At 43.8% G+C, this 23,589-nt stretch overlaps 1 protein-coding gene across 8 annotated transcripts in view; it reads left to right on the top strand.

The window, feature by feature from the left end:
* MCF2L2 (MCF.2 cell line derived transforming sequence-like 2) overlaps positions 1-13,487 on the top strand; it is a 248,979-nt gene extending 235,492 nt beyond the window's left edge. For 5 of the 8 annotated variants that reach the window (XM_087861435.1, XM_087861430.1, XM_087861434.1 and 2 more), the window contains 3 exons: positions 1,195-1,292; positions 9,568-9,612; positions 13,233-13,487. In XM_087861435.1, the coding sequence (XP_087717561.1) occupies positions 1,195-1,292; positions 9,568-9,612; positions 13,233-13,346 (257 nt within the window). In that variant the 3' untranslated portion in view covers positions 13,347-13,487. Of the gene's footprint in view, positions 1-1,194; positions 1,293-9,567; positions 9,613-12,753; positions 12,843-13,232 lie in introns of all 8 variants that reach the window. The other 3 variants (XM_087861432.1, XM_087861431.1, XM_087861433.1) reach the window with 3 other exon arrangements.
* Positions 13,488-23,589: the final 10,102 nt, after the last annotated feature.

The raw sequence follows: 23,589 nt of genomic DNA, 5'->3' as shown, positions 1-23,589 counted from the left end.
GAAAAGCCCTACTGAACTCAAAGACAGGCCCAGAAGCATTGTCCAGCACCTTCCTTTTACAGACTGGCAAGCAGAGCATCAGTTTCACACAACTTTCCGGCAGCAGACCAGAGCAGAGCCTTGGGCCTGTCCTTGAGAGAAGAGACTTCCTGGACAGAACATAGACTCAGAAGCATCAGGCAATGGGGAAGGGAGGCTTCAGGATCAGGAATATCAGGACCTTATGTCTGTCTAGCATTTTACAAAGCTCTGACACATAACTGATTATCATCCCAGTTCATTCTTATACCATCTTTAACCCTTGGGATTGCTGAGCATAATAACCTTGTACGCTCTGGGCAAGGCATCCACACTCACAGAGTTACACTATCACAGCATCTAACAGCCTATATTATAATTTTATGATGTGTTTAAGTTTTTCTCCCCACTAGACCATGAATTCCTCTAGAGCATGAAGGTTGTCTTAGTAGTTTTAGCTTCCCTTGGGCCTCATATTATACAAGGGCCTGGCACTCATAGGTGCTCAGTAAATGTTTAGTGAATAAACAAATAAAAGAACTCATTGAATAATCACATCAGACTGGCAGACTACTCTGCAAGCAGAGTCAGGGGTGATGTGGTTTAGCTCAGGACACATCTCATTCATCTCAGTCCTCCAGCACCTAGCAAGTGTTTATTTGTTGAGCTAGTCTAACCCAAAAGAGTTACTATTAATAGTTGGCATTTTAGGACAGAAAAGAGGGAAGGAGGGAGCTATAGTGAGCCAGTGAAACAGCTTATGAGAGGATGAAAGGGGATTCTTCCTCCTCACCTCTCCCACTTTAAGACTTGTAGCCAGGGACACCTGGCTGGCTCAGTTGGTAAACATGCAACTTTGACCTCAGGGCTGTGAGTTCAAGCCCCACGTTGGTGTATAGATTACTTAAGAATAAAATCTTAAAAAAAAAAAAAAGACTTGCAGCCAGTTAGAAGTTAACTCTATAATCCAGCAAGTGGTGTCCATTGAGCATTCCATTGTTGAATGTCATGCACAGAGCTGGGCCAAGTCTTAGACTGAAGAGAAGGAGGAGGATAAAGCAGGTCCTTGAGACTTTAGGAGAACCTGGGTGAGCCAGCACCACTCCAGCTGGTATAGGGAGGAATGCATGTGCCGTTCTTTCCTATGGTTCAATGTTCATGTATATTTCTCTAAAGCAAAGGCATTGGAGTGGAACTTGTACCCTGGATTGAAAATATGGAAAGAGCTACCAGCCATAAGGAAGAGCCAGTCCCCAGCATACATGGGATTAAAGGTAGGATCCAGTGGGAGAGTGGGGCAGCAATGGATGATAACCAGCTGTTTAGAAGCTGAGCAAGGTATTGCCTGAGTCTCAGCCCTTCCTTAATTATGTGAGCGAGAAGAAAGATATAATATCAGTTTTATGCTATTCATATATGTATCTAATTAGGCTCCAATTAAAATGAAGGGCAAATGTTTCACATTGAAAGTGACTCCCTCTTTGGAAAAGCTGTCCTCTTAAGGAAATGGTTTTAGGGATAAGAGTATTGCCCTAATGTCTCTGCTTGGGAATAAAGACACTGGCTCATGGCAACTTTATTTCTTGCCCTATCCAAGATTTATGGATTTCACTTCTTCTCCAAACTTTCCATGGAAAGGTTAGGAGCACTTGATCTAGGTGCTTCCCCATGAGACTTCATCCCTGACTTCTTTGTAGGTCAGTTTTCTGTATGGGATCACAAAGAAAAACAAGTGTGGAAGCTTTTTATACTTTATATTTTAATGACATACTAGGTTATGTTTTATGGGGCTCCAAATGTGCTGCTCTTGTCGTCATCTTGTCTTTCCCTACCTGTTTAAATTGGAGATAACCTTTTCCAAAAGACCTTCTACTTTATGCTTTTACCAGTATCCATAGTCAAAGTCTTGGGAATTTAGCATTTGAGATTTTGGTTCTGGACTATTATATAATTAATTTGATGGGATATGAGGTATGTATTCAGACCTATGATTTATTTAGAAAAGGCCTCTGGAAGGAATTTTAGTTCAAAACACATTTATAGAGTGTCTGCAAAGTACAAAAGTCATTGAAGAAATATACACAGATCCCACACCCCCACTCAGGGGCAAAGCTAACTAATATTATGTTTCTTGGTCAGATTTCTTTCTTTTAAAAAAAAAAAGTTTTTTATTTATTTATTTGACAGACAGAGACAGCCGGCGAGAGAGGGAACACAAGCAGGGGGAGTGGGAGAGGAAGAAGCAGGCTCCCAGCAGAGGAGCCTGACGTGGGGCTCGATCCCAGAATGCCAGGATCACGCCCTGGGCCGAAGGAAGACGCGTAATGACTGAGTTACCCAGGCGCCCCTCTTGGTCAGATTTCTAGACCCTTGGATGCTAATGAGCATGAAATGGCAAATTAACAGGAAGATGGTCACATAATAAGTAATTGGATGTGCAGTCTTGGTCAACAAATATTAATGGCAATGCCAATTAATAAAGCAGTGATTGTCAGGGCACCTGGGTGGCTCAGTTGATTAAGTTTCTGACTCTTGATTTTGGCTCAGGTCATGATCTCAAGGTTATGAGATCCACCCCTGCATTGGGCTCCATGCTGGGCATGGAGTCTGCTTTGGGATTCTCTCTCTCCCTCTGCCCCTCCCCTCCCTAAAATAAATAAATAAAAATAAAGCAGTGATTTTCAATTAGAGTATGTATGTGTGTCCTAAAATTTTGTATTTGGAAAATACAGACCAGGAAAAGTAAGGCTTGAGAAAAATCTTGGCTGGTGAAAGGTCATAGAATATAATACAGTCTCTAAATTTGCTTTGCATGATAAGGCCTATCCCTCTATGGGATATAGCAGAATCTCTGGGAGGTGTGAAATTTTTACGTTTTGTTTTCCATGGGTATTTTGTAATGGCTTGTAAAAAAAAAAAACTTTTTAAAGAAAAGATAAAATCAGATTTTTATGTCCTAATTAATTGGTTTTATCCCCCAATACTGTCTCTACTCAAGTCACATCCTGACTTCCTTTTCTATTTTGAAAAGCTCAGAATGAAGGAAGACCCCTGGTATTGGACTCTCCTTTCAGCTAGAGCCCTACAGATGAGAAAATGTGTGTTGAGAATTCTATTCCAGGTTATTTATTTAACAGGCAACTCTTCAGATTTTCCAGAAAATTGAGCCTATCAACCTTATCTGGTCCTAAAGTATATTTTGTTCTTGAAGACTTTAAGTCCTTTTTTCGTGTGCCAAGAATACTTTAAAGAGATTTGTTTGAAGACATTGGCATACGTTGGCCAACACAGTGGCATAATCTATAGATTTACAGGCACAAGCCATTTGATAGAGTTGTAACTCCTTCATCCAAAGCATAAGGGTGTGGACTGTCCAGGTGCCTATTTTTCCTTCTGTCTATCCTGCTAATTCAAAGTGATCAGACTCAAAGGTGTGAGATGAGCAGAAGAATGGATGTGTGTCTTAGTCTGGACTTGGCTGTAGACTGTTTATGTTTATGTGCGTCTGTGTGTTATCTGGTACATGTATGCACACACATCAGTGCTAGGAATGCAGGCTGGTTTCAGAAGTCAGAAAGATACAAGGGAATGACTATGATGTCCATGTGAACTTGGATGACTTTTTCACGAGTTCGTTTCACAAAAAGTGGTCAGGTCTTCAGAAGATTGGCTGACACCTCAAAATAAAACAAAACAAAGCAAAAAGAAGCAAAACTGAAGAGTTACTTTGTGAAAAGTAGTATATAGTACACTGACAACACCAAGTGCTGGTGATGATACAAAGCAACAGGGACTCTCATTCACTGCTGGAGGCCGTGCAGAATGGTATATTTTGACAGCTTCTTACAAAAGCTAAAAATAGTTTTACCATACAGACCAGAGTTCATATTCTTTGGTATTTACCCAAATGAATTGCAAACCATGATACATCCATACAATGGGATATTATTTAGGAATAAAAAGAAATGAGCCATCAAGGCACAAAAAGACATGAGGAAACCGAAGTGGCAATTGCTAAGCAAAAGAATCCCATCTGAAAATACATACTGCATGATTCCAACTATTTGACACTCTGGAGAAGACAAAACTATAGTGACAGTAAAAAGATCAGTGGTTACCAGGGATATGGGGGAGAGGAGATGAGCGGGCTGCACAGAAGAGATTTTTAGGGTGGTGAAACTATTCTGTATGATATCATAATGGGGGATCCATGACATTGTGCATTTGTCAAAACCCACAGAACTGTACCACACAAAGAGTAAACCCTGCTGTAAACGATGGACTTTAGTTAATGGTAACCCATCAGTACTGGTTCACTAACTGTGATGAACGCACCACACTAATGCAAGATGTTAATAATAGGAGATACTGTATGGGGAGCCAGTGAGAGGGGGAGAGGGATTGTATGGGAACTCTCTGTATTTTCTGCTCGATTTTTCTGTAAACCTAAAACTGCCTTAAAAATAAAATCTGTTCATTTTTTTAAATTAAAAAAATCACATACAGTAGTGTCATAGGGGCTGTAGATACCTCACCCACATCCTTTTTATCAGGTACATGCACCCACTGCCCAGCTGCTGTGAGGTCAGCCGCTAGCAGCTCTCAGTTGTGCCCTTCGGAGGATTGCCCTCAGCTGACCAGAGCTGTGTAGCCAGGAAATGCCTGAGAAGTTATGGCCTCCCTCAAGGGCAGCTTATGGCCAGCCAGCCATTGGCTGACTGATTCAGGTTACAAAAGCCAGCCCTTCTGCCTCAAATAGGATACCTGTGGTGCCATCTATGGTCCAGGATTTCCCAGGAGATCAGGCTGGAGCTAGACTTGAAAGGAGCCCACTTCTTCCCTGCCCTGTCTTCTGTCCTCAGTGCTCTTACAGGTTTTTCTGAAAGCCCTTTCTCCATCACTCGCTTGTGCAACCTGCTCCTGGGAAACCTGACCTAAGACAGGAAATGTCCTAGAAAGGATGGGATTCTGGCATTATTAGGTCACTTGCTGGCCAGGTGGCAATGAGGACTCCATTGCTGCTGGTTAGATGGAGTGTGGAAAGCCCTGGGTCCTGGTCTGTGGTAGCAGTTCAGTTGCTAAGATCTTCACCTGTGATGACACATGGGGTCAGGTACAGGGCGACAGGGATGTCCCAGTTGGTGCGATGTCTCTAGCATTTGAGAAGTCTGGGGAAAATATTAAGTATCAGGACCACAGAATTGGGGTTATTGGTAAGCACCATGGATGCGCTGAAGAGAGTGAAGAAATTGACGGCCTCAGATTAACCACCAATTTAAAGCCCCGTGTGAGAATCAGAGGGCCTCCTTCCAGAGTTCAGCCCCTCATCTTCTACAGCACGGCAGTATGTGAGAGGAGGATGAATTCTCAGCCTAGGCAAATCTGCTGCCTGATCATTTTGGACTCCTAGTGCTTGTAGAAGAGCAGGGAGGACATGCCCTGATAGGGAAGATGTGGGACTGTAAAGCCTGAAATGAGGACATCTGGGTCTAGGCCCTTAATCCCCCTGGGCTGGCATAAGTGGCCCACCCCCCCTTATTGGGAGAGAGACTTCTCCCCCAAAGATTATGCAGAAGCCTCAAATGAGACATACAGGACAATGGTTGCCCTTCTCAAGATGCGTCCCCACCTTTCTTCCAGAATAATAATTAGCATCTAAATATAACAATGATCTGACTGGGGAAGAGGCACAGAGACCTATAGACTTAAGCTCAAAATGTGAGGATCTCTACCGTGTTCGTGCCCATCAGAGAACAGAGGGCTCATAGAGACGCTTTCACAGCCGAGCGGGAGGCTATGCATGGGCCCAGCAGCATGGGCTTCCTCTCGTCAAGACCGACATAGCTACCGCCACTGCTGACTGTCCGATTGGCCAGCACAGATGGATGCTGAGCTCCCAGTTGGATACTATCCCTTGAGGAGAACGGTCGATGTCATCAGACCCCTTCCAGGCTGGGAAGTCCAGTAATTCACTCTGAGCAGGATTGGCATATGTGCCTTTCCTGCTCACAGTGCCTCCATCAGCGTCACTGTTCGAGGACTCATGCGGCATCTGATCAACTATACAACATTGCTTTAATGGAGACTCAGCCGTAGGCATATGACCACAGGACTGACCTACAGTCTGACCACACACCACTCCATTTAGAAGCTGCCAGCCTGATAGAGCCATGGAACAGCCTCTTGAAAGCGAGGATGTGCAACAGTTTAGACATGACACTGTGGGGTTGGGGTGCTAACCTTCAGGATGCAGTATATACCTTAAGCCAATGGCCATGGTATGGTGCTCTGCCCTCAGTAAGCAGAATATATGAATCTGGGAGGCGAGAGGTTGAATGAGTTGTGACCTTACTCATTATCACCCTCTAGTGACTTGCACGGGGCATTGTCTTCCCCATCCCTGCAACGTTAGTCTCAGTGAGTCCAGAGCTCTTGGTTCCCAAGAGGGGAGTTTCCACCAGGGGACATGGTAAGAATCCTACTTAACTTGAATCTATGCCACCTGCTGCTGCAATTGGTCTTTAGGTTGTACCGTTGTTATTGTCTCCCTCCCACTCATTCGAGATACCCCTCCTTCTCACCTTCTGCTGGTGGTGTGCACAGTGGGTGTCCCAGACTCTTCTCAGGCTATTGTTCTTTCACTTGCCCATTTACAGTTACAGCTGGGTGTGGCGGTATTGGGGGATGTCCCAGTAGGTCACCTGAGCATTAAGCACGTTCCTCTCAGATGCTGTTAGGTAACAGCCTGACCTCGTCACGATGATTACGATCAATTGCTTCCTCCAGTGTGGCCACTGCTTTCTTTGCCTGCATGTCTGCTGTCATGAGGATGGAGTGGTTGTGGGGCTCCTCAGGCTGGTAGTGGTAAGGCCTGAATGGGGGAAGGCAGTGAGGTGGGAACTCTCCTAAGAGCCTCAGCAGTTTCAAGATGAGACAGTCACGGAACAGATGAGTATGCTTTTTCTGGTGCTACTGGTTAACATAAAGGAGTTAAGCTAATAGTATTTTCCTAGCCAGATTGCACTGAAAGCTTTGAATTCTGAATTTAGTTTTATCCCTAATTTTCAAAACCCTGGCCGTTGAAAGGTATGTAAAATGAGAAAAACCACTGTGCCAAAAGGTAACAGGAGAGCCTGTCTGCTAATCCTTAGCCACAGGTCTAACTGTGGTTCCCTTGACTGGTCCCTCAGGGTCTTGGGAGTGGGGGGAGTCTGCTTTAGTATCTGTGAGCCATTTACTATCATACGTAAAGATTGTTTGCTGATTTGGGGGGAATTTCCTTTTAAGTCTAGATTTGGTTACTTTCATTATTTTATTATTTTATTGTTATTCAGAATGACTTGATGTACTCTTATGATAAAGAAAATAAGGTCTGGCAAACAGTCTTCTCTTGTGAGATTGTGGGTTATTTTAGATATCTGACCAATTGGTTTTCAGTATTTTAAGCTTCATTTTCGGATTATAAAAAATACATATGCAGCTTATAAAAAATTTAGCGTGTAATGAAGCAAAGGACAAATAAAAATGCAAATCAGACATAACTGGAAATAACCACTGTAAATATTTTACCTCAAACGTTTTGTCTATAGAAATGCATATTTTTAAAAAAATTAGAGCCATCCTACACAAACAGGTTAGGGGTCTTTATATCTTAGTCTTCTTGAAAAATTCCTATTAAATTTCTGGTGAAATGGACAAGCTCTGACTGACCCCAACTAGATACCTCAGCTTGTCCTACCACCCACCCCCGTGGGTCTCTTACAACTCAAAACATGTGATGGCTGCTGACTGCTGAGCTTGGAGGTGGTTTCCCAGTTCTCAAGTTTCCTGACCTCAGCTCCTAGCAGCTCTGAACATCCAAGACAACAGGCTCAGACTGCCCCAGAAGCTGGCAAAGATTTTGACAAGAGAAAACACACTTAAAAAATAAATAAATAAAAGGTGCTATGAGAATGTGTGCAATATGAAAGTTATTAACTGAATGCTTAGGAGTGATTCCCTTCCTCTTGGCCAAAGGCAGGTTTGCAAAGGAAATGGACACTTTAGATACAGACCAGCCCTGATGTCCACATTTACACTCTGGGACACCAAACAAATGATCCTAATCCAGCCTAGTACCTGTGGAAACAACCTGGAGATCTCTCCTGTCGTGTGAGCTCTGGAGAGCTACTGGGAGGGATTAGGCATAACGTGACCCCATGAGTTAACTCCTGGAAGGCAGAGAAGGAGCTTCGTTAGCCCCATAGCACAGTGGTTAAGAGCTCACAACTCCAACCCAGCTCTGTGTTTTTGGATGAATTACATCACTTCCTTGTGCTTAAGTTCTTGTCATCATTTATTTTATAAAATGCAGGTAATACTGTATAGTCTTACTGTGGGAATTAAATGAGATGAACCTTTCAGACTAGTGCCTAGATGGCTGTTTACATATTATCATTAGCAACTAGTTACCCACATTTGTTCCTCCAGGGAAGGAAAGGAAAGGCTTACCTGTAATCTTAAGACATGTTTCCACCCCACTGACCCCAAGTGAAAATGATGTACTTTACTTTAGTTCATGTGATAGAGGTGGTCCTTAAAAATTTTTGCATAATTGGGGCGCCTGGATGGCTCCGTTGGTTAAGCGTCAGACTCACGATTTCGTCTCAGATAAGGATATCAGGGTCTTGAGATCAAGCCCTGGTTAGGGCTCCATGCTCAGCGTGGAGTCCTCTTGAGATTCTCTTCCTCTCTCTCTGTGCCCCCTCCCCCAACCCCCGCGCTTGCGCACGTGACCTCGTGCAGGCATTTGCTCTCTCTCTCAAAAAATAATAAATCTTTTAAAAAGTTTTGCATAATTGTAAGGAATAGAGAAAAATAGTTTGAAAGAAAAAAATAGTTTGCCCGTTTGAAATTCATGGGGTAAGGAGCGGCCTCTGAACAAGTGAGATCTACAGTGGTCCTATTATGCCATCTAGTGGACAGCAAGGGAAAGGTATGGTCTTACCTTCAAAGGTGGTAATTTACCCAAAACATGTTATATTGATGAGGATAAAAACTCACTAATGGGTTCACTTGTTAATAAATTTCATTCAATTTTTAAACCAAAATAAAAGATCAGAATTCTAAACAATAAGTGCTAAAACTAAATTCCCGAAACCATTTAGGATTTATGTGATGTATGCTAGAAAAATCATCCACTGAAGGAAAAGAGAATATACACCAGTCCTTACTAGCATGAATTTTCACCGCCCACCTTTCCCATTCTTCTTATCCTTCTTCACCAACAGTTTTATGCTTATTCTGGTACATGGACAGACACTCAAAGTATACCTTCCCAACACACCACTGGACCTTGACTGTAGGTACCAGAGCCATTCTGCTCATTTTCCAAGAATGCAACCACCATTTAAAATTTTGCTGTAATCAAATTGAATATTTCTCAAGAATCTATGTGTTTGGTTTTGTTTTCAGTGTGTGTGTGTGTGTGTGTGTGTGTGTGTGTGTGTGTCTATGCTCTGTTTCCTTTTAAAGGCATTTATTACCTTTGTAATTTGTTTCCTCCTCCAGATACTTATGAGGATGAAGACAATGGCAAACGAATCTCCCCCAAAGGTGAGTAATAATAGCATACCTGTAGTACCCACAGTTGTTCTGAAACCTTCTCTTTAATATTATTGTAATGACTATTAACAATAACAACAGGTGTTATTTATTAAATTCCTAAGATGTACCAGACATTTTACTTTATAAGCCCTTTTGCTAATCTTTATATCAAAACTACAATAGATATTATTATCCCCATTGTTATAGACAAGAAAACTGATGCTCAGAGAGGCTAAGTGGCTTACCCAGGATCACACAGCTAGAGAATGAGCGACAAAGTCAGAACCACGCTCAGGTCTCACTAACTCCGAAGCCTCTGCTCCTCCCACTGGACAATGAGCTTTCATTTATTCCCTCACGGGATCTGCCAGACCCTGAGCCCAAGATTCTGGGGTCTCCTGAGTGCTGTCACCTCTAAAGGACCTAAGACTTAGTCCCTAAGACCCCTAAGAGCCCATGGCCAGTGAATCCTGGAGGAAGGGCTTCAATATGCAGATGACAAAAACGCAGCAAAACTCAGACTGGGAGCTGCGCTTTTGTCGCCTGCACTTCCAGCTTTGACTGAAGGACGTCCTCCAAGGTTTGCTGGTTCTGAGAATGCTGAGTCTCTTCCAGGAGCCAGGGGGGGATACTGGGTGAATAGGACATAGTCTCTCTGGCCAAGAGCCCCGGGACCCAGGGGGGAGACATAGGAGGGCTCACCCAGAGCAGCTGCAGTTTGTGTCAGAAGAAATTCTCCCTTGTAGGGTCTAATGATGTGATTGTGGGTGAGCCCACCACCTCCACAGCCCCTCTCCTTCTCTGTCTCCCAGGATAGGATAGGATAGGATAGGATAGAACACAATAGAGGTGCCTGGATGGCTCCATGGTTTAAGTGTCTGCCTTCAGCTCAGGCCATGATCTCAGGGTCCTAGGATTGAGCCCCTGGTTGGGCTCCCTGCTCAGCAGGGAGTCTGCTTCTTCCTTTCCCTCTGCCCCTCCCCCTCCCTCTGCCTCTTCCCCTCCTTTTAACTCTCTCCCTCCCTCTGCCCCTCCCCCTGCTTGTGCTCTCTCTCTCTCAAATAAAATCTTTTAAAAAAAAGAATAGAACACAATAGAATAAAGTAGAATAGAATAATAGAATAGAATAGATCAGATGAGGACATCATACTTGTAAGGGGAATGCTGTTCCATAAACTTGTTTTCACTTCAGAGATGTATTATGTGTGTACACTATGTTGGATGTAAAGTTGGCATCTCTCTGTGGCTGCACTCAAAGAAGTATGGAAAACTCTGGTCTAGACTAAACTGGGGGCATCCTCCACCCCCACCTGTGGTACCAGGAATGAAGGAAGCCATGTGTGCTGACAGTCCCCAGCAGGGAGGTGGCATCTGCCTATTGTCAGCGCTGGGGAGATCATTTCTCTTTCCAGGCTCAGGCAGATCCTTCCTGAAGGCAGGGAATGGCCTCGGTGACCTTGAAATAATGGTCAACCTGTGGCCAAGTGTGTGAGAGATCCTCTGTCCCAGCCCTGTGCCTGGCTGAGGGTCCCCTTCCCCTCCGGCTAGGCCTGCAGGAGAGGGGAAAGCCACCACCAGGGCCTGGTCATTATTTTACCTCAGGTGCCAGTTACCTGCGGGGTGGCCGGAACTGGCTGTCAGGTCTCTCAGTTGCAGCGTTGCCCTCCCCCTCAGCCCTGCGGGCCCCAGACCCTGAGTGCTCCATGACTGCCAGAGGCCTCAGAGCTGGACCCACCCCTGGTCTCCCAGGGGGTAGCTCTGGGCTCTTTGCACCCCTCCGCCCTTGTCTGGGGCAAAAGGAGGAGCAGCCCTTCTCTTCACACAGTGGGGTGGGGAGGGGGAAATGTGGTCAAGGGCAAGGTCTCTGTTTCATCCCTTATAGCCTTTCAGCAAGACTGCCCTTCCTCATCCTCACTGTCTGCTCCCCGGTGTAAGGGGGTCTGGGTTGGATGACTGCCCTACAGAGGAGACTCTGGGTGTTATTGCGGATGTCCCCGAGTTCCTTCTGGAGGAAGGCAGTGAGAGGCACCTCTGTGAGCCCTCCATCCCTCACCCTACCATGTCCTGGGACTGGAAATTAAACCAGGTTTGCTGCAATCTGAGAGCACTCTGTCCAGCTGCCTTACAACTCTCCAGCATCAGGCGGGGTCCCTGGAGGTCTGCTCCCCGTTTTGCTGGCACAGCCCCCACTGATCTGCTCTGGGGAGAGCTCTTGGCCCCAGAACGCAGCTTGGGAGGCCTCTGGGCAGCAGGTCAGGGAGTTCCCACATGTGCACTTACTGCTCACTGATCTGTAACTGTGCCACCACCCCCAACCCTAGGCTCCTCTAGGATTCCTGTGTCCAGAAAGCGCTCGCTCCCCATGCCCTGCTTATGCCCTTCCAGGCCTCACCCCAATCCCTGCCCTTGCATTGTCACCTGAACAGAAACTTGGTCCTGCACTCAGATTCCTGTGGGAATCTGCTGCTCAGCCAGTCAGCCAACAGAACTTGGCCAGATGATTATTCCTCTCTCATCTGTTTCTCATCTGTAAAATGGAGCTAAAGCTCTTTGCAAGGTTATGTGAAGCTTAACTTTTGACAAACCGGCATTCCAACAGGCACGAAGCAGGGCTCAGTGTTTGGTGGAGGTTGCTGTTCTCCTCAGTGTCTAGCAGCCCCAGCACATGACAGGTGCACAGTGGCATGACTGGTCAGTTAATGAATCAGTTCATTGGAGAGAGAGGCAGGATGTGCTTGTTCCTCTAATTTCCCATGGGGAGAGCAGTGACAGAGGCTACCAAGGGAATGGGAAATGGGCAGTAATCAGAGGAGAGAAAAGGGGCAAGGGGAAAAGAATGGAGAGAAGAAGGATGGAGGCCAAGAAGGTTGTCAAGCACAAAAAGACGACCATTTTCTTGGGGGACAAGGAGTAGGGCTATGAACACCATGTAGACATGTCTTCTCAGTCACGCTTACAGAATTTTGAGCTGGAAAGGGAACCTGAAAAACACAAACACCCCCCCCCCCCCCAGGTGAGGCACTCCAGATCCTGGGAGAGTAGGAGTTAGAGATGGGGGAGAATGGGTTCTTGGGGACAGGCACTGCCTGGGACATCTGGCCATCCCCTCTCCTGTACAGCAGGCCAAATTCTTCCCTTTCTTTCTCCAAGGCTGCTCCAGCAGGGAGTTTATCTCAATGGAAACCTTTGAGGAGCCTGAAGGTGCAGAAGAAATGGAAAAGGAGAGCAGCGCTCTGAGTGTAATTTATTTTCTTCTTTCCTCTTTCATTTTTCTCCTTCATTCCTATTCATCAGCTTCTCTTGCCTCTTCCTCTCCCCCTTTCCTCTCTCTCCCCTTCCTCTCTTCCCTGTTTTTCCTGATTCTCACCCAGAAGGACCAGACCTAACCCAGGAAGCTGAGGTCACTGGATCTTCAAAGTGCCTCAGACCCTCCCAGCCTAGCACGGCCCCGTCTCCTTAGCAATGCACTAGTTTCTGGTCATAAATATGGGGCTCCTGCTGGGATCCCGAGTGGCCCCCGTGGGAGAGCTAGGGTGGGCCTCAACCTGCCAGCGGGAATCATCAATTGCGCCTGGGCACTCCTCTGCACTGCCAATTCTGAGGGTGCACCACTGTCCCCTCCCTTACAGCTATCCGGACTTTTCCAGTTGGACGACAGTTATGAAACGTGTTCCTCCAAACCTGTCCTGGAAACAGGAGAAAGTATCCAGGGGAAAGAAGAAGTTGGCGATGAGGACATGTGAGTGTGAAAGAGGAAAGAACGGGAAGCGGATCTGTTAGCCATCGCTCCTCTGACTCTTCTTGGAATTTCAGGACAACAAACAAAACTAAGCCAGTGTCCACTGGCTTGCTCGCCCCTGCGGGGGAGACAACTAGTTTGCGGGCAAAAGCAGTGCGGGCGAGGGAAGGATGCCTGAGGACCCTCTCCCCAGAGAACAGACACCGGTTCCAGACCACCGCGGCTCCCGGCTCCGCCGAGCGACCCCAGGCGGCCTTCGTTCTGGGCACAGGCTGCGGCGGGCGCCGGGGGACGGGCCCACCCTTAAATAGGAAGCAGCCAAGGGGCCTCGGACCCTCCGCATCTGCCACCCTGGCGGGGGGGGGGGGGCCAGGACCGCCTTCCAGGAGCCTGAGGAAGGGTCCACTGCCTGCCCGCGGAGCCCACCCTCCGGGTGCGGGCCGCGGAGAACCTGAGAGCTGCTCTCCATGCGCCTGCGCGAGCTCGGGGCACTGGGCACAGACTGCCGCAAACTCCGGGGCTGCTCCGCACGCGCCTGCGCGAGCGCCGGGATTCAGCGCAGACTCCCGCGAACCTCGGAGCTGTTCACACGCCTGCGCGAGCGCGGGGACTGGGCGCAGACACACACGAACCGCGGAGCTGCTGTACACGCGTCTGCGGAGGTTAGTGGAGCCCAGCCCTGGAGGGCTCCGCCCAAGGTTTCTCAACGGTGGCACTCTGACTTTGGGGGCTGGATAATTCTTTGTTGGGGAGGGGAGGGCTGTCTTGTGCATTGTAGGATATTTGGCAGCATCCCAGGCCTCTTCCCACAAGATGCCAGCAACATTCCTCTCCCACCCGCTCACCCAAATTATGACAATCTTTCTAAAAAATGCCTTCAGACATTGCCAAATTTTTCCTGGGGTGGGTGTGGGGAGATCTGTTGAGAATCTCCTGTCCGAGCCTTGGAAGAGCCGAAAGTCTACAGGGGTAGCCCTGTGCTGTTCTGAATCTCCACAAGAATGTTCCTGTGGTGTTTGTGTTACTTTGTTCCAGAATTGATCCTTTCAGAGAGGGTTGGTTCCAAGTTAATGTCTGAGGTATTTCTTTTTAGATTTTTTTAGTTTTAAAACTAGTTTCAGTTATTTTCAGTTATTTTTAATTTTTCATTTTATTAGTTAATTTTTAGTTAATTTCTATTTTTAGTTTTCTAGTTATTTTATAGCTTTAAAGTTACTTGTTTATAAATAGTTTGTTTTCAAGGTTATTTAGTTTTTAAGTTATTCATTTTCAGTTTCTTATTACAGTTATCTTATGTGATACATTTCCAAACTAGCTTTAGAATTATTTTAAATTATCGTTATAATTATTAATATCTGAGTTATTTACTTTTATAGTTATTCTGTTTTTTAGTTATTCGAGTTTTTGAGTTATTTATTTTTACAGTTATTTAACTACTAAAAATTCACTGAGTTTTAAAATTATTTTAGAATTATTTTCAGAAGAAAGTGTTTTTAGTTATTTTAGAGTTTTTTTTCCTTTGTTAGAGTTGCTTATTGTCGTAGTTATTTATTTTTAGTTATTTTAGATTGGGGGTTATTAATTTTACATTATTTATTATTATCTTTTAGTTATTTGGTTTTAAATTATTTTCAATTGTTGCATTTTTGAGCATTTACTGAATTTTTTATATTCAGAGTTTTTGAGATATTTCATTTTGAGTTATTTTCGGTTATTTATTCTCAATTATTACTTTTCAGTTACATCTTTGCCACTTAAAAATTTTTTATGTTCTGTATTTTTACTTATTTCATTTTGAGATTTATTTTCAGAATTATTTAATATTGGAATTAGTCTGGGGGATCCAAACAAGAGACATGACATCAGTTATTTTAACAGAGAGAATTTAGTATAAATTTGTTATCCAGCTATTGAAGATTTTAAGAGGGGAAAAAAAGTGATAATGTGATATCATGGAGATGTTAACTGCAAGAAGCAGCCACCAGCCCAAGGGCTGAGGGAGCAAAGGGAAGAGATTGGAGGTGGCCCTCCATAGCTGGGTTTGACTCTCTGAGGAAGAAGTGCTGCCCCCCAGGACAGGTGTCCCAGGAGCTGGAAGTTGGTTTGGGAGCTGGATGCAGAACTCTTGGTGCAGTCAGCTAGTGCTGGAGTCTCTGAAGAGCAGGGGGAGGGATGATGAGGCTGGTTATGGAAGTACTGGGAAAATGGCATACTGTAGCCACTGGAACCAGCTGTTGTTCTCACGGTGCAGACTAGTTGCTGGGGGGATGCTGACAGGAACTCAGGCGCACAGAGGTCCCTCTCCCCTCTTCCATCCTCTGGTCAGTCTGCTTTATTGGCCAAGCCTGACAGGGAGCAGCTGGCAATGGAAGTGAGTGGCTCCAGGCCACAAAGCAGAGATTAGAAGGGTGGGCTGAAAGCCGAGAAATCATGGTGAATAACCAGCACACTGACCTCTGGAGCTGTTTACTTGAGTTAGTTTTGGATTTAGTTAGTTTTGAAATTGTTAGCGTGATTTAATTTCAACTTTTCACTGAATGTGGGATCTGGTTAAGTTTTTGGTTTCTGGATTTGTTTCTGGAATGGAGTGGGAACTTTTTAAACACCTGAGGACTGTCTCCCATGTGACTCAAGAAAATCGCTTCAGAATTCAAGAAAACAAGAAAACAAAAATAAGTATCTCACCTTGTTCATAAAGAAGCCCTTTGACTTTGTGGCCAAAAAAGGGCAGAGACTAAGGGACAGACCATCAGGGAGAGGCTTTTCAGCAAAATTGTCCAACAGAGTGTTATTTGAAATTTTTCAGAAAGTTGTGTTGTGGAGCTACCCTCTTGTGCCGCTTTCCTAACAACAAAGTATCTTTCTCGACGATGGAGTGTGTTTCATATTTGTAGACTACAATATTGATTGTTTAAACACTAAAATAAAGTTCTTTCCAAACCCATAGGAAATCTTATTTCCTTCTACTTACATTATTTCCAACATACATTATTTCATTTTGGCCATAGAACATTTATTTATTTGTTTGTTCATTCTACTCAATACCTATTTCCTGAGCACCTCTGTCCTCAGGAAAGTGCTGGCATCAGGAGAGACCAGAAAGGCATGAAGATGAATGAGAAGCTCTCAGTACAGTTGAGGGAGACAGATGTGGAAACATCATCACAACACAGTGTGACACATTCTTTGGGGGCACAGAACCCTGCCACTGACTTCCTGATGTAGTCAGTGATGACGTGATATCTGGGCTGGGTCTCCTGGAGCAGGCGATTTCTCCAGGTGGAAAAGGAGAAGGACATCCTGGTTGTGCACAGGCACAGAGGCGTGGAGGAGCAATGCATGGCAGGGAGGATGCGTTGACAGAGGCCACTGGGCCACAGGGTTCAGAAAAGCACTAACGTTAGGGTTGGCCCTGGTGCTTGACAAATAGGACCTCAGTTGGTCCTCACAGCCAGTCTGCAAGAGAGTTGGAAGCAATCTCAAGAGTCAATGCTCTTCCTGGCCTTCCTGTTCCAATCACAGCCTAGAAGGTCCTCTGACTTGTCATTCCTGGAATTCTTCAACTCATTTCTGGCTTTATCCTTGGTCCATTCACTTCTCCCCACTTACCTTTGGAGGTGAGTCCCTCCCTCCTTTATCTTTTGATTCCTGCCTCTTAAACATCCGTGGGGAAGGAGGAGGGTTGAGACCAGCTGTGAGGTGCAGGTGCGGCCAGCTGCAGAAGAGGCAGACAAGAGCAGAGGGGAGCCGCTGTGGGGTCTCCTAGGGGAGTTCTGCAGACGAGCATGGTGGCAACTGAGCTCCTGGTGAACCAATCATAACCTGCAACTGCAAACAACACCCCTTGAAAGTTTGTGGGGGTGCCTTCCCAAAGTGGGGAGCCTGCCTTACAACCAGCCAAAGCTTGTGAATCAACAGATTGAGATTTTTAAAAGCACACAGAGCCCTTTGCTGCATTAACAGCACTGGACATGTCTACCCAGTCAAAAGAAAGTATAGTCTTTCACAATCTATGATGGCCTATTTTCATACTTTTCTATAGAACACATTCATTCAGTCTTGAATATGTCTCTCAGCATACTTCTCTGCTTTGGCTCTCTGGTCGTCTTATCAATCACCATATACATGTCTCAATAAGAATATGTAAGAACTGGAGCTGGACAGAAAAATCTTCTAGATTCTATTAGAATTGTCAGAAAACCCATCACTTGGATCCTCTTAAACACTTTGATCATTGACTAGCCATGTGCCCACTACAGAAACAGCCCCAAACTTTCCCAATCCTTTGGACATCAGTCATTTTCTGAATCTGCAGAACCAGCCACACTTGGTGCTGGTAAGGTACGAAGTGCCCACCCCCCCCCCCCAGGCCTCACATGAGGAGCGTCTCCAGAAATCCTGCATCACAGATGGACGGCCAGAAGAACCATTTCAGGACCAGTCATCATTGCTGATGCTGCCCCCAGCTGCTCTATGGTAGCCTACTGTGACCTTCCACTCTGGCTCCTTTGGTAAGCGCCACACTGCTGCTCTGCTTATAGGTGTCCTCTGAGAGAAACAAGAAAAAAAATAAAGGGTGGCTTTTTATGTGAGTGAAACTTATGTCATCTTTCTGTTTGAGTAAATGGAAAAGAATTCAAAACCATCAGATAAAATCTTCCAGTCTGTTATTCAAGTCGTCCACAGCTTTATAGAGTTGCCCGTTGCCCACTAGAGGGACTCATTTCAACGTGTGCTGAGGACTGGGCATGCTGCGGCCTGACAGGAAGGTGCCCAGGCTGGAACCAGCCCTGGATCTTGGAAAGCGGCCTGGAGTCTGAGTCCACACTCGAACACTAGCCATGCCTTCTGAAATAATTAGACAAGTTAGAGATCCTCTAAATCAGCATTTCCCAGAGCATATTTTGCAAAATAGAAGAGTGTAAGAGTTTCATGAGTTAATCCCACCTTGAAAAAATTTTTTAATATATTTTTAAAATACTATGTATTCTATTTCTCATTTGGTTGATCCCAGTTAGTGAATTAAAAGATCTGAGAACTCTCATGAGGTAAGTCTGTATATTTTTGTTAAACATGATTTCCCAAACCTGTTTGACCACAGAATCCTTCTCTTTGTGGAATATAACATTCCTTGTATATTAGTAAGGGAAAAGCTGCTGCAACAGAGATCCATCCGTATAGTGCCTTAAAGAATATGTATGTCTCACAGAACAGCCTGGATTGTGTATGCAGCCTGCTCTGCTCCACACAGTCATTGGGTGTCCCAGGTTCTGGTTTTTCCACCATCCTCTAGAACTTAGTCCTTGTCTATGTTGTCAAAAGCTTGTCTCAGGAATGCCCAATTTCCAGCTTGCCGGTAGAAGAAAGAACTTGGAAGATTGCAATGTTTTAAGGCCTAGCCTACAAAATGTCACACAGTGTATTTTCTTATATTCCTTTAGTAAAAGCCTTCTTCCATGGCCACACCAAGCTATAAGAGGGGTTGGAAACCTAGCCAGGAGGCTGTTGCTCAATTGCAGCTTTGACAACTATGTGTCACTGTCACCCAATGAGCCTGAGGCAAAGCAGGGACTAGAATCCAGGTCTTCTAACTCCTAGGCCAGGATTACTACACTATCATCTGCTTCCTCAGACATGTTTCAAGTGCCTCTAGAGTCCCAGGGTTACTGTCAGATGAGGATAGAAAACATAGCTTCACCAATTCTCTATAAAATATTTGTCAGTTGCATCTGTAATCTGGTATTTTTTATGTATGGATTAACTTTCGAATATGGCTATTTTTTTTAAAAGATTTTATTCATTTGAGAGAGAGAAACAGAGCACAGGGGAAAAGGCAGAGGGAGAAGGGGAAGCAGGCTCCCCGCTGAGCAGGGAGCCCAACAAGGGGCTCAATCCCAGGACCCTGAGGTCATGACCTGAGCTGAAGGCAGATGCTTAGCCATCTAAGCCACCCAGGTGCCCCTCAAATATGGCTATTAAAGTAGAAAAAATTGTAAGTTTATATTATATTTTAATGTACCAGAGAACACATATTGTGGGAATGAACAAACATAAGAGGAACAGAGTAGAGAATCTTGAAATGGACCCAAATTCCTCTCAGAATTTAAAGCATGAAAAAAGACATTTCAAATTAGTTTTGAACAGAAAAGATGAATTATGTGTGAAAGTGGTGCTGGGACCACTGAATAGCAATATGGGGGGTGGGGAAGAAGGATAAGTTTTACACCAGCCCTTAAAATGATTCATATTGTTCAACTATGTGACTTAAAGAAATCATGAAAATCAAAACATTTAAAAATAATTTTGAATAGAGTAAAGCTTTTCTCAACAAAAATGAAAACAAGAAGCTATGAAAGAAAAATCTTGACAATACAGGCTATGTAAGAGGCAAAAACTTATATATAGAAAAAAGGAACAGTTAAAAACTCAAAACATACATTTCAAAACATATGGTAAAAGACTAATTTTCCTTGATATAGAAGGAGATTTACAAATCAATAGCAACAATAGAAAAATTGGGCAAAGGACATGAATATACACGAATTGAAAATAAATTCAAAATTCAACAAATATATGAAAAGAAGCAAAACAATGATACTCTTTTCATTACCAGACTGTCCAACATTTAAAACTTTGATAATACTTAGTGTTGGAGAAGATACAAGAAAATCAGCACTCTCATAGACTGATGGTAAAAGTATAAATTAGTACTAGCTTTTTAGAAGACAATTTATAATAGCTTTCAACAGTTTAAAATATGTATATGATTTGATCTAGCAATTCCACTTCTAGGAATTTATTTGAAGGATATATCCATACAAATGAACAAGGGATACAGATGTTCATTTTAACATTATTCTTTTTTTAAGATTTATTTTATTTATTTTACAGAGAGCATGCAGTGAAGAGGGGCATAGTGAGGGAGAGAGAGAAACACAAGCAGACTCCGTGCTGAGCACAGAGCCCAATGTGGGGCTCGATCTCATGACCCTGAGATCAGACCTGAGCCAAAATCAAGAGTTGGACCTTCAACGGACTGTGTCACCCAAGTGCCCCTTAACGTCACTTCAGGAAAACAAGTAGTGTGAGATGGGGAGCACCCTAAATGTCCATGATAGTGTTAAAATTTATTCCCAAATTGATACTTCTCTCTTCAAAGGGCAGAGTCAAATTATCCTTCCTTTGAGTGTAGGCTGTACTTGTGACCCTAATAAAGAGAATGTGGTATAAGTGATGGTAATTGACTTCCAAGACTGGGTTATCAAAGCATTTTGGCTTCTTCCTCATTCTCTCTCTTGGATTACTCCCTGTGGAAGAAGCAAGCTACCATATTGAGAGGACAGTGAAGCAACTCTATGGAGAGACCCATGTAGCAGGAACTGAAGCCTCCAGCCAACAGCCGGGTAAATGAGCCACCTTGGAATTAAGAGTTTCCAGCCCTAGTCAAACCTTCCGATAGTATTAGCTCCTGCTCATGTCTTGACTAAAACTTCATGAGAGACTCGGAGCCAGAAGAATCCAGCTAAGGTGTTCTGGAATTCATTACCAGAAGACCATGAGATAATAGATGTTGTTTTAAACTGCTAAGTTTTAGGGTAGTTTGCTAAACAACAATGGATAATAAGTATATTACATAATAAAAAGCTGGTTAATAAAGTATTGTACTGGTGTACAATCGAACCCTATGCGGTTGTTTAAAATAGTCTTCCGCCTGAGATGTACGAAACTAGAAAGAGCACTGTCCTCATACTTACAAGATCAAAAAATCTGGAAAATACGCAAATTCACTTTTCTTGGACCTGTGAAAGAGCTCAGCTCCTGGGACAACCATGTAACCTGAAATCTAAGAAAAGGCATCTACAGAGAGATGGGACTCCAGCACTTCCTTACCTGAAGCAGGCACTGCTATACACTAGCAAGGAGAATTTACTTTAATGGTCTAATATGAGCTTGCAAGAGAAAATGGAAACCCTGGGGGCCACAGATACCATGGAAATTTGCATCCACTTGCAGACTTTTCTCCAATAACCCCACTGGACACTCACAAAAAAGATTAGCAGGAGTCCTAAGAAAGCAACCTTCTTGTCACAGACTAGGAGAGGGGAACATCAGTTGCTGCAGGAAAAGCATGAAACCATGCTCAGATCCTTTTGCCCGTCCTTCCTACAGAACAATAACAGAACCAAGTGCTGGAGAAGGGGCAATAAACACTTACACCCTTAGGGGGCTGGTAAATGCAATTGCAGCTGAGGAAAGACAACAGAATAAAAACCAAATCTCTCATCCTCGGGGGAGGCAGGAATATGTGCCAGGCCCAGAGCTGCTGGGGGAGGAGGTACTTTGAAGACCACGAACAAATTCCCACCCCAAGACCTGGGGGCATAATGCCTGCCTGACTGAGGAGCACTCACCCTTCAGCCCCAGGCCAACTGACAACCATTGGCCAACAAGCAATAGTAGACTACGGTGGGGAGAGCCACAGTGTATGCTGAGAGGTTGTCTGACAGACACCAGGAAGACCTAACCTGAGGCTGGAGCAGACACTGAGGAAAACATTTGGGCAAACAAGTTCATACCCTAAACACAAGTAAAACTTGAGGAGTCAGAAGTGTGTGGTGTACCTAAGGGTAACTATAGCAACAAGAAACCAAGGATCTACACCGAAGAATGAAGACTTCTCTGACAAGAAATCATAATCACATGAGTAGGTGCAAAACTTTTCCCCCCTATTATTTATACCTCTAAAAAGATAATTGACTGCTTAAGTAAAAAATAATAACAATATGTTGTGGAATGTATAATAAATACAGAATTAAAATGTATGACAACAATAGAACTGAAGCTACGAGGGAAGAAATTGAAGTATACTGTTGCAAAAGTTTCCTTATTATGTGTGAAGTGTTATTGAATCATTTGAAGGTACATTGTGATACCTTAAAGTTATATACTATAAATTCTAAAGCAAACACTAAAATAATACAGTTATAACAAATAAGCCAAAGAATGGGATAAAATGGAATTTTAAAAATGCAGCTAATCCAGAAGTTGGTAGAGAAAGAAGAGAAACAAAACCAAGAAGAGATAGGAAAAGTAGAAAACAATTGCCAAGATGGTAGATAGAAACATAACCAATCTTATGGTCTAAACACTTCAATTAAAAAGGAGCGATTATCAAATGGATATTAAAAAAAAAAAAAGACCATCCTTGTGTCCTGCTTTAAGAAACCCAATTTAAGTATTGTTAGATTAATTAAACAAGGAGGCCATTAGACTGAGGTGGCTTTAATGCCTTAGTAGTTTAGGCAAGCAAACCAAAATCTTTGCCTATAATGCCTCAAGGTTAGGAAACTGATACCTAAGTACAGCCAATCACAGACAGCCAGCTCGATTTTCTCAAAGAATGCAACCATTTCGGCTACAGCCAATCAAATAATTTCCTTGCTTTGCTTCCACCTCTTCTCTATAAAAGTCTTTCCACTAACTCCTGACAGTGGAGTGTTCCTAATCACTCCTGGTTTGGCACTGCCCTATTTGAATTGATTTTTGCTCAAATAAACAAAATTTTTAATATGCCTCAGTTCATCTGTTAACAGTATAAAGACACAAATAGATTAAAAGCAAAAGAATGGAAAAAGATATACCATGCTAACACTAATCCCGCCCCAAAAAAGCCAGAATGACTATGTTAATATAAAACAAAGTGGGTCTCAGAACAAAAAATATGACCAAAATAAAGAAGATCATTAATAAATTATAAAGTAGCTAATCCATCAAAAGGATATAGCAATCCTGTTTATACATCAATAACAGAACCTCAGAATACACAAAGCAAAAACAGAACTGCAAAGAGAATAAACAAATCCATAATTATAGTTCAATATTTCAACTCCTCTCTTGTAAGAATTGATAAAACAATAGAAAAATGGAAGAATATAGAATACTTGAATAACATTATCAACCAACTTAACCTAATTAACATTTACGGAACACTGAATCCAACAACAAAAGAATACACACATTGTTCTTAAGTGCACACAGATCGTTTATCAAGACAGATAAACATAACACTTTGTTATGGGCTGAATTGTGTCATCTCCTCTCTGCCCCCCTCCCCCCCCCCCCGTGTTGTGTTGACCTTAGCCTATTGATAGTGATGCTATGGGCTAGAAATGTCTGAGGCACTCACCTGGGCCATATTACTCATAGAGAGCCCCCACAGACATTTCTCCCCATAGGGGTCAGTGTTG

The sequence above is a fragment of the Ursus americanus genome, chromosome 4 (assembly GCF_024610735.1).
Source record: "Ursus americanus isolate L20-20 chromosome 4, mUrsAme1.1.p, whole genome shotgun sequence".
NCBI classification, from domain to species: Eukaryota; Metazoa; Chordata; class Mammalia; order Carnivora; family Ursidae; genus Ursus; species Ursus americanus.
This window is presented reverse-complemented; position numbering and strand designations above follow the sequence as displayed.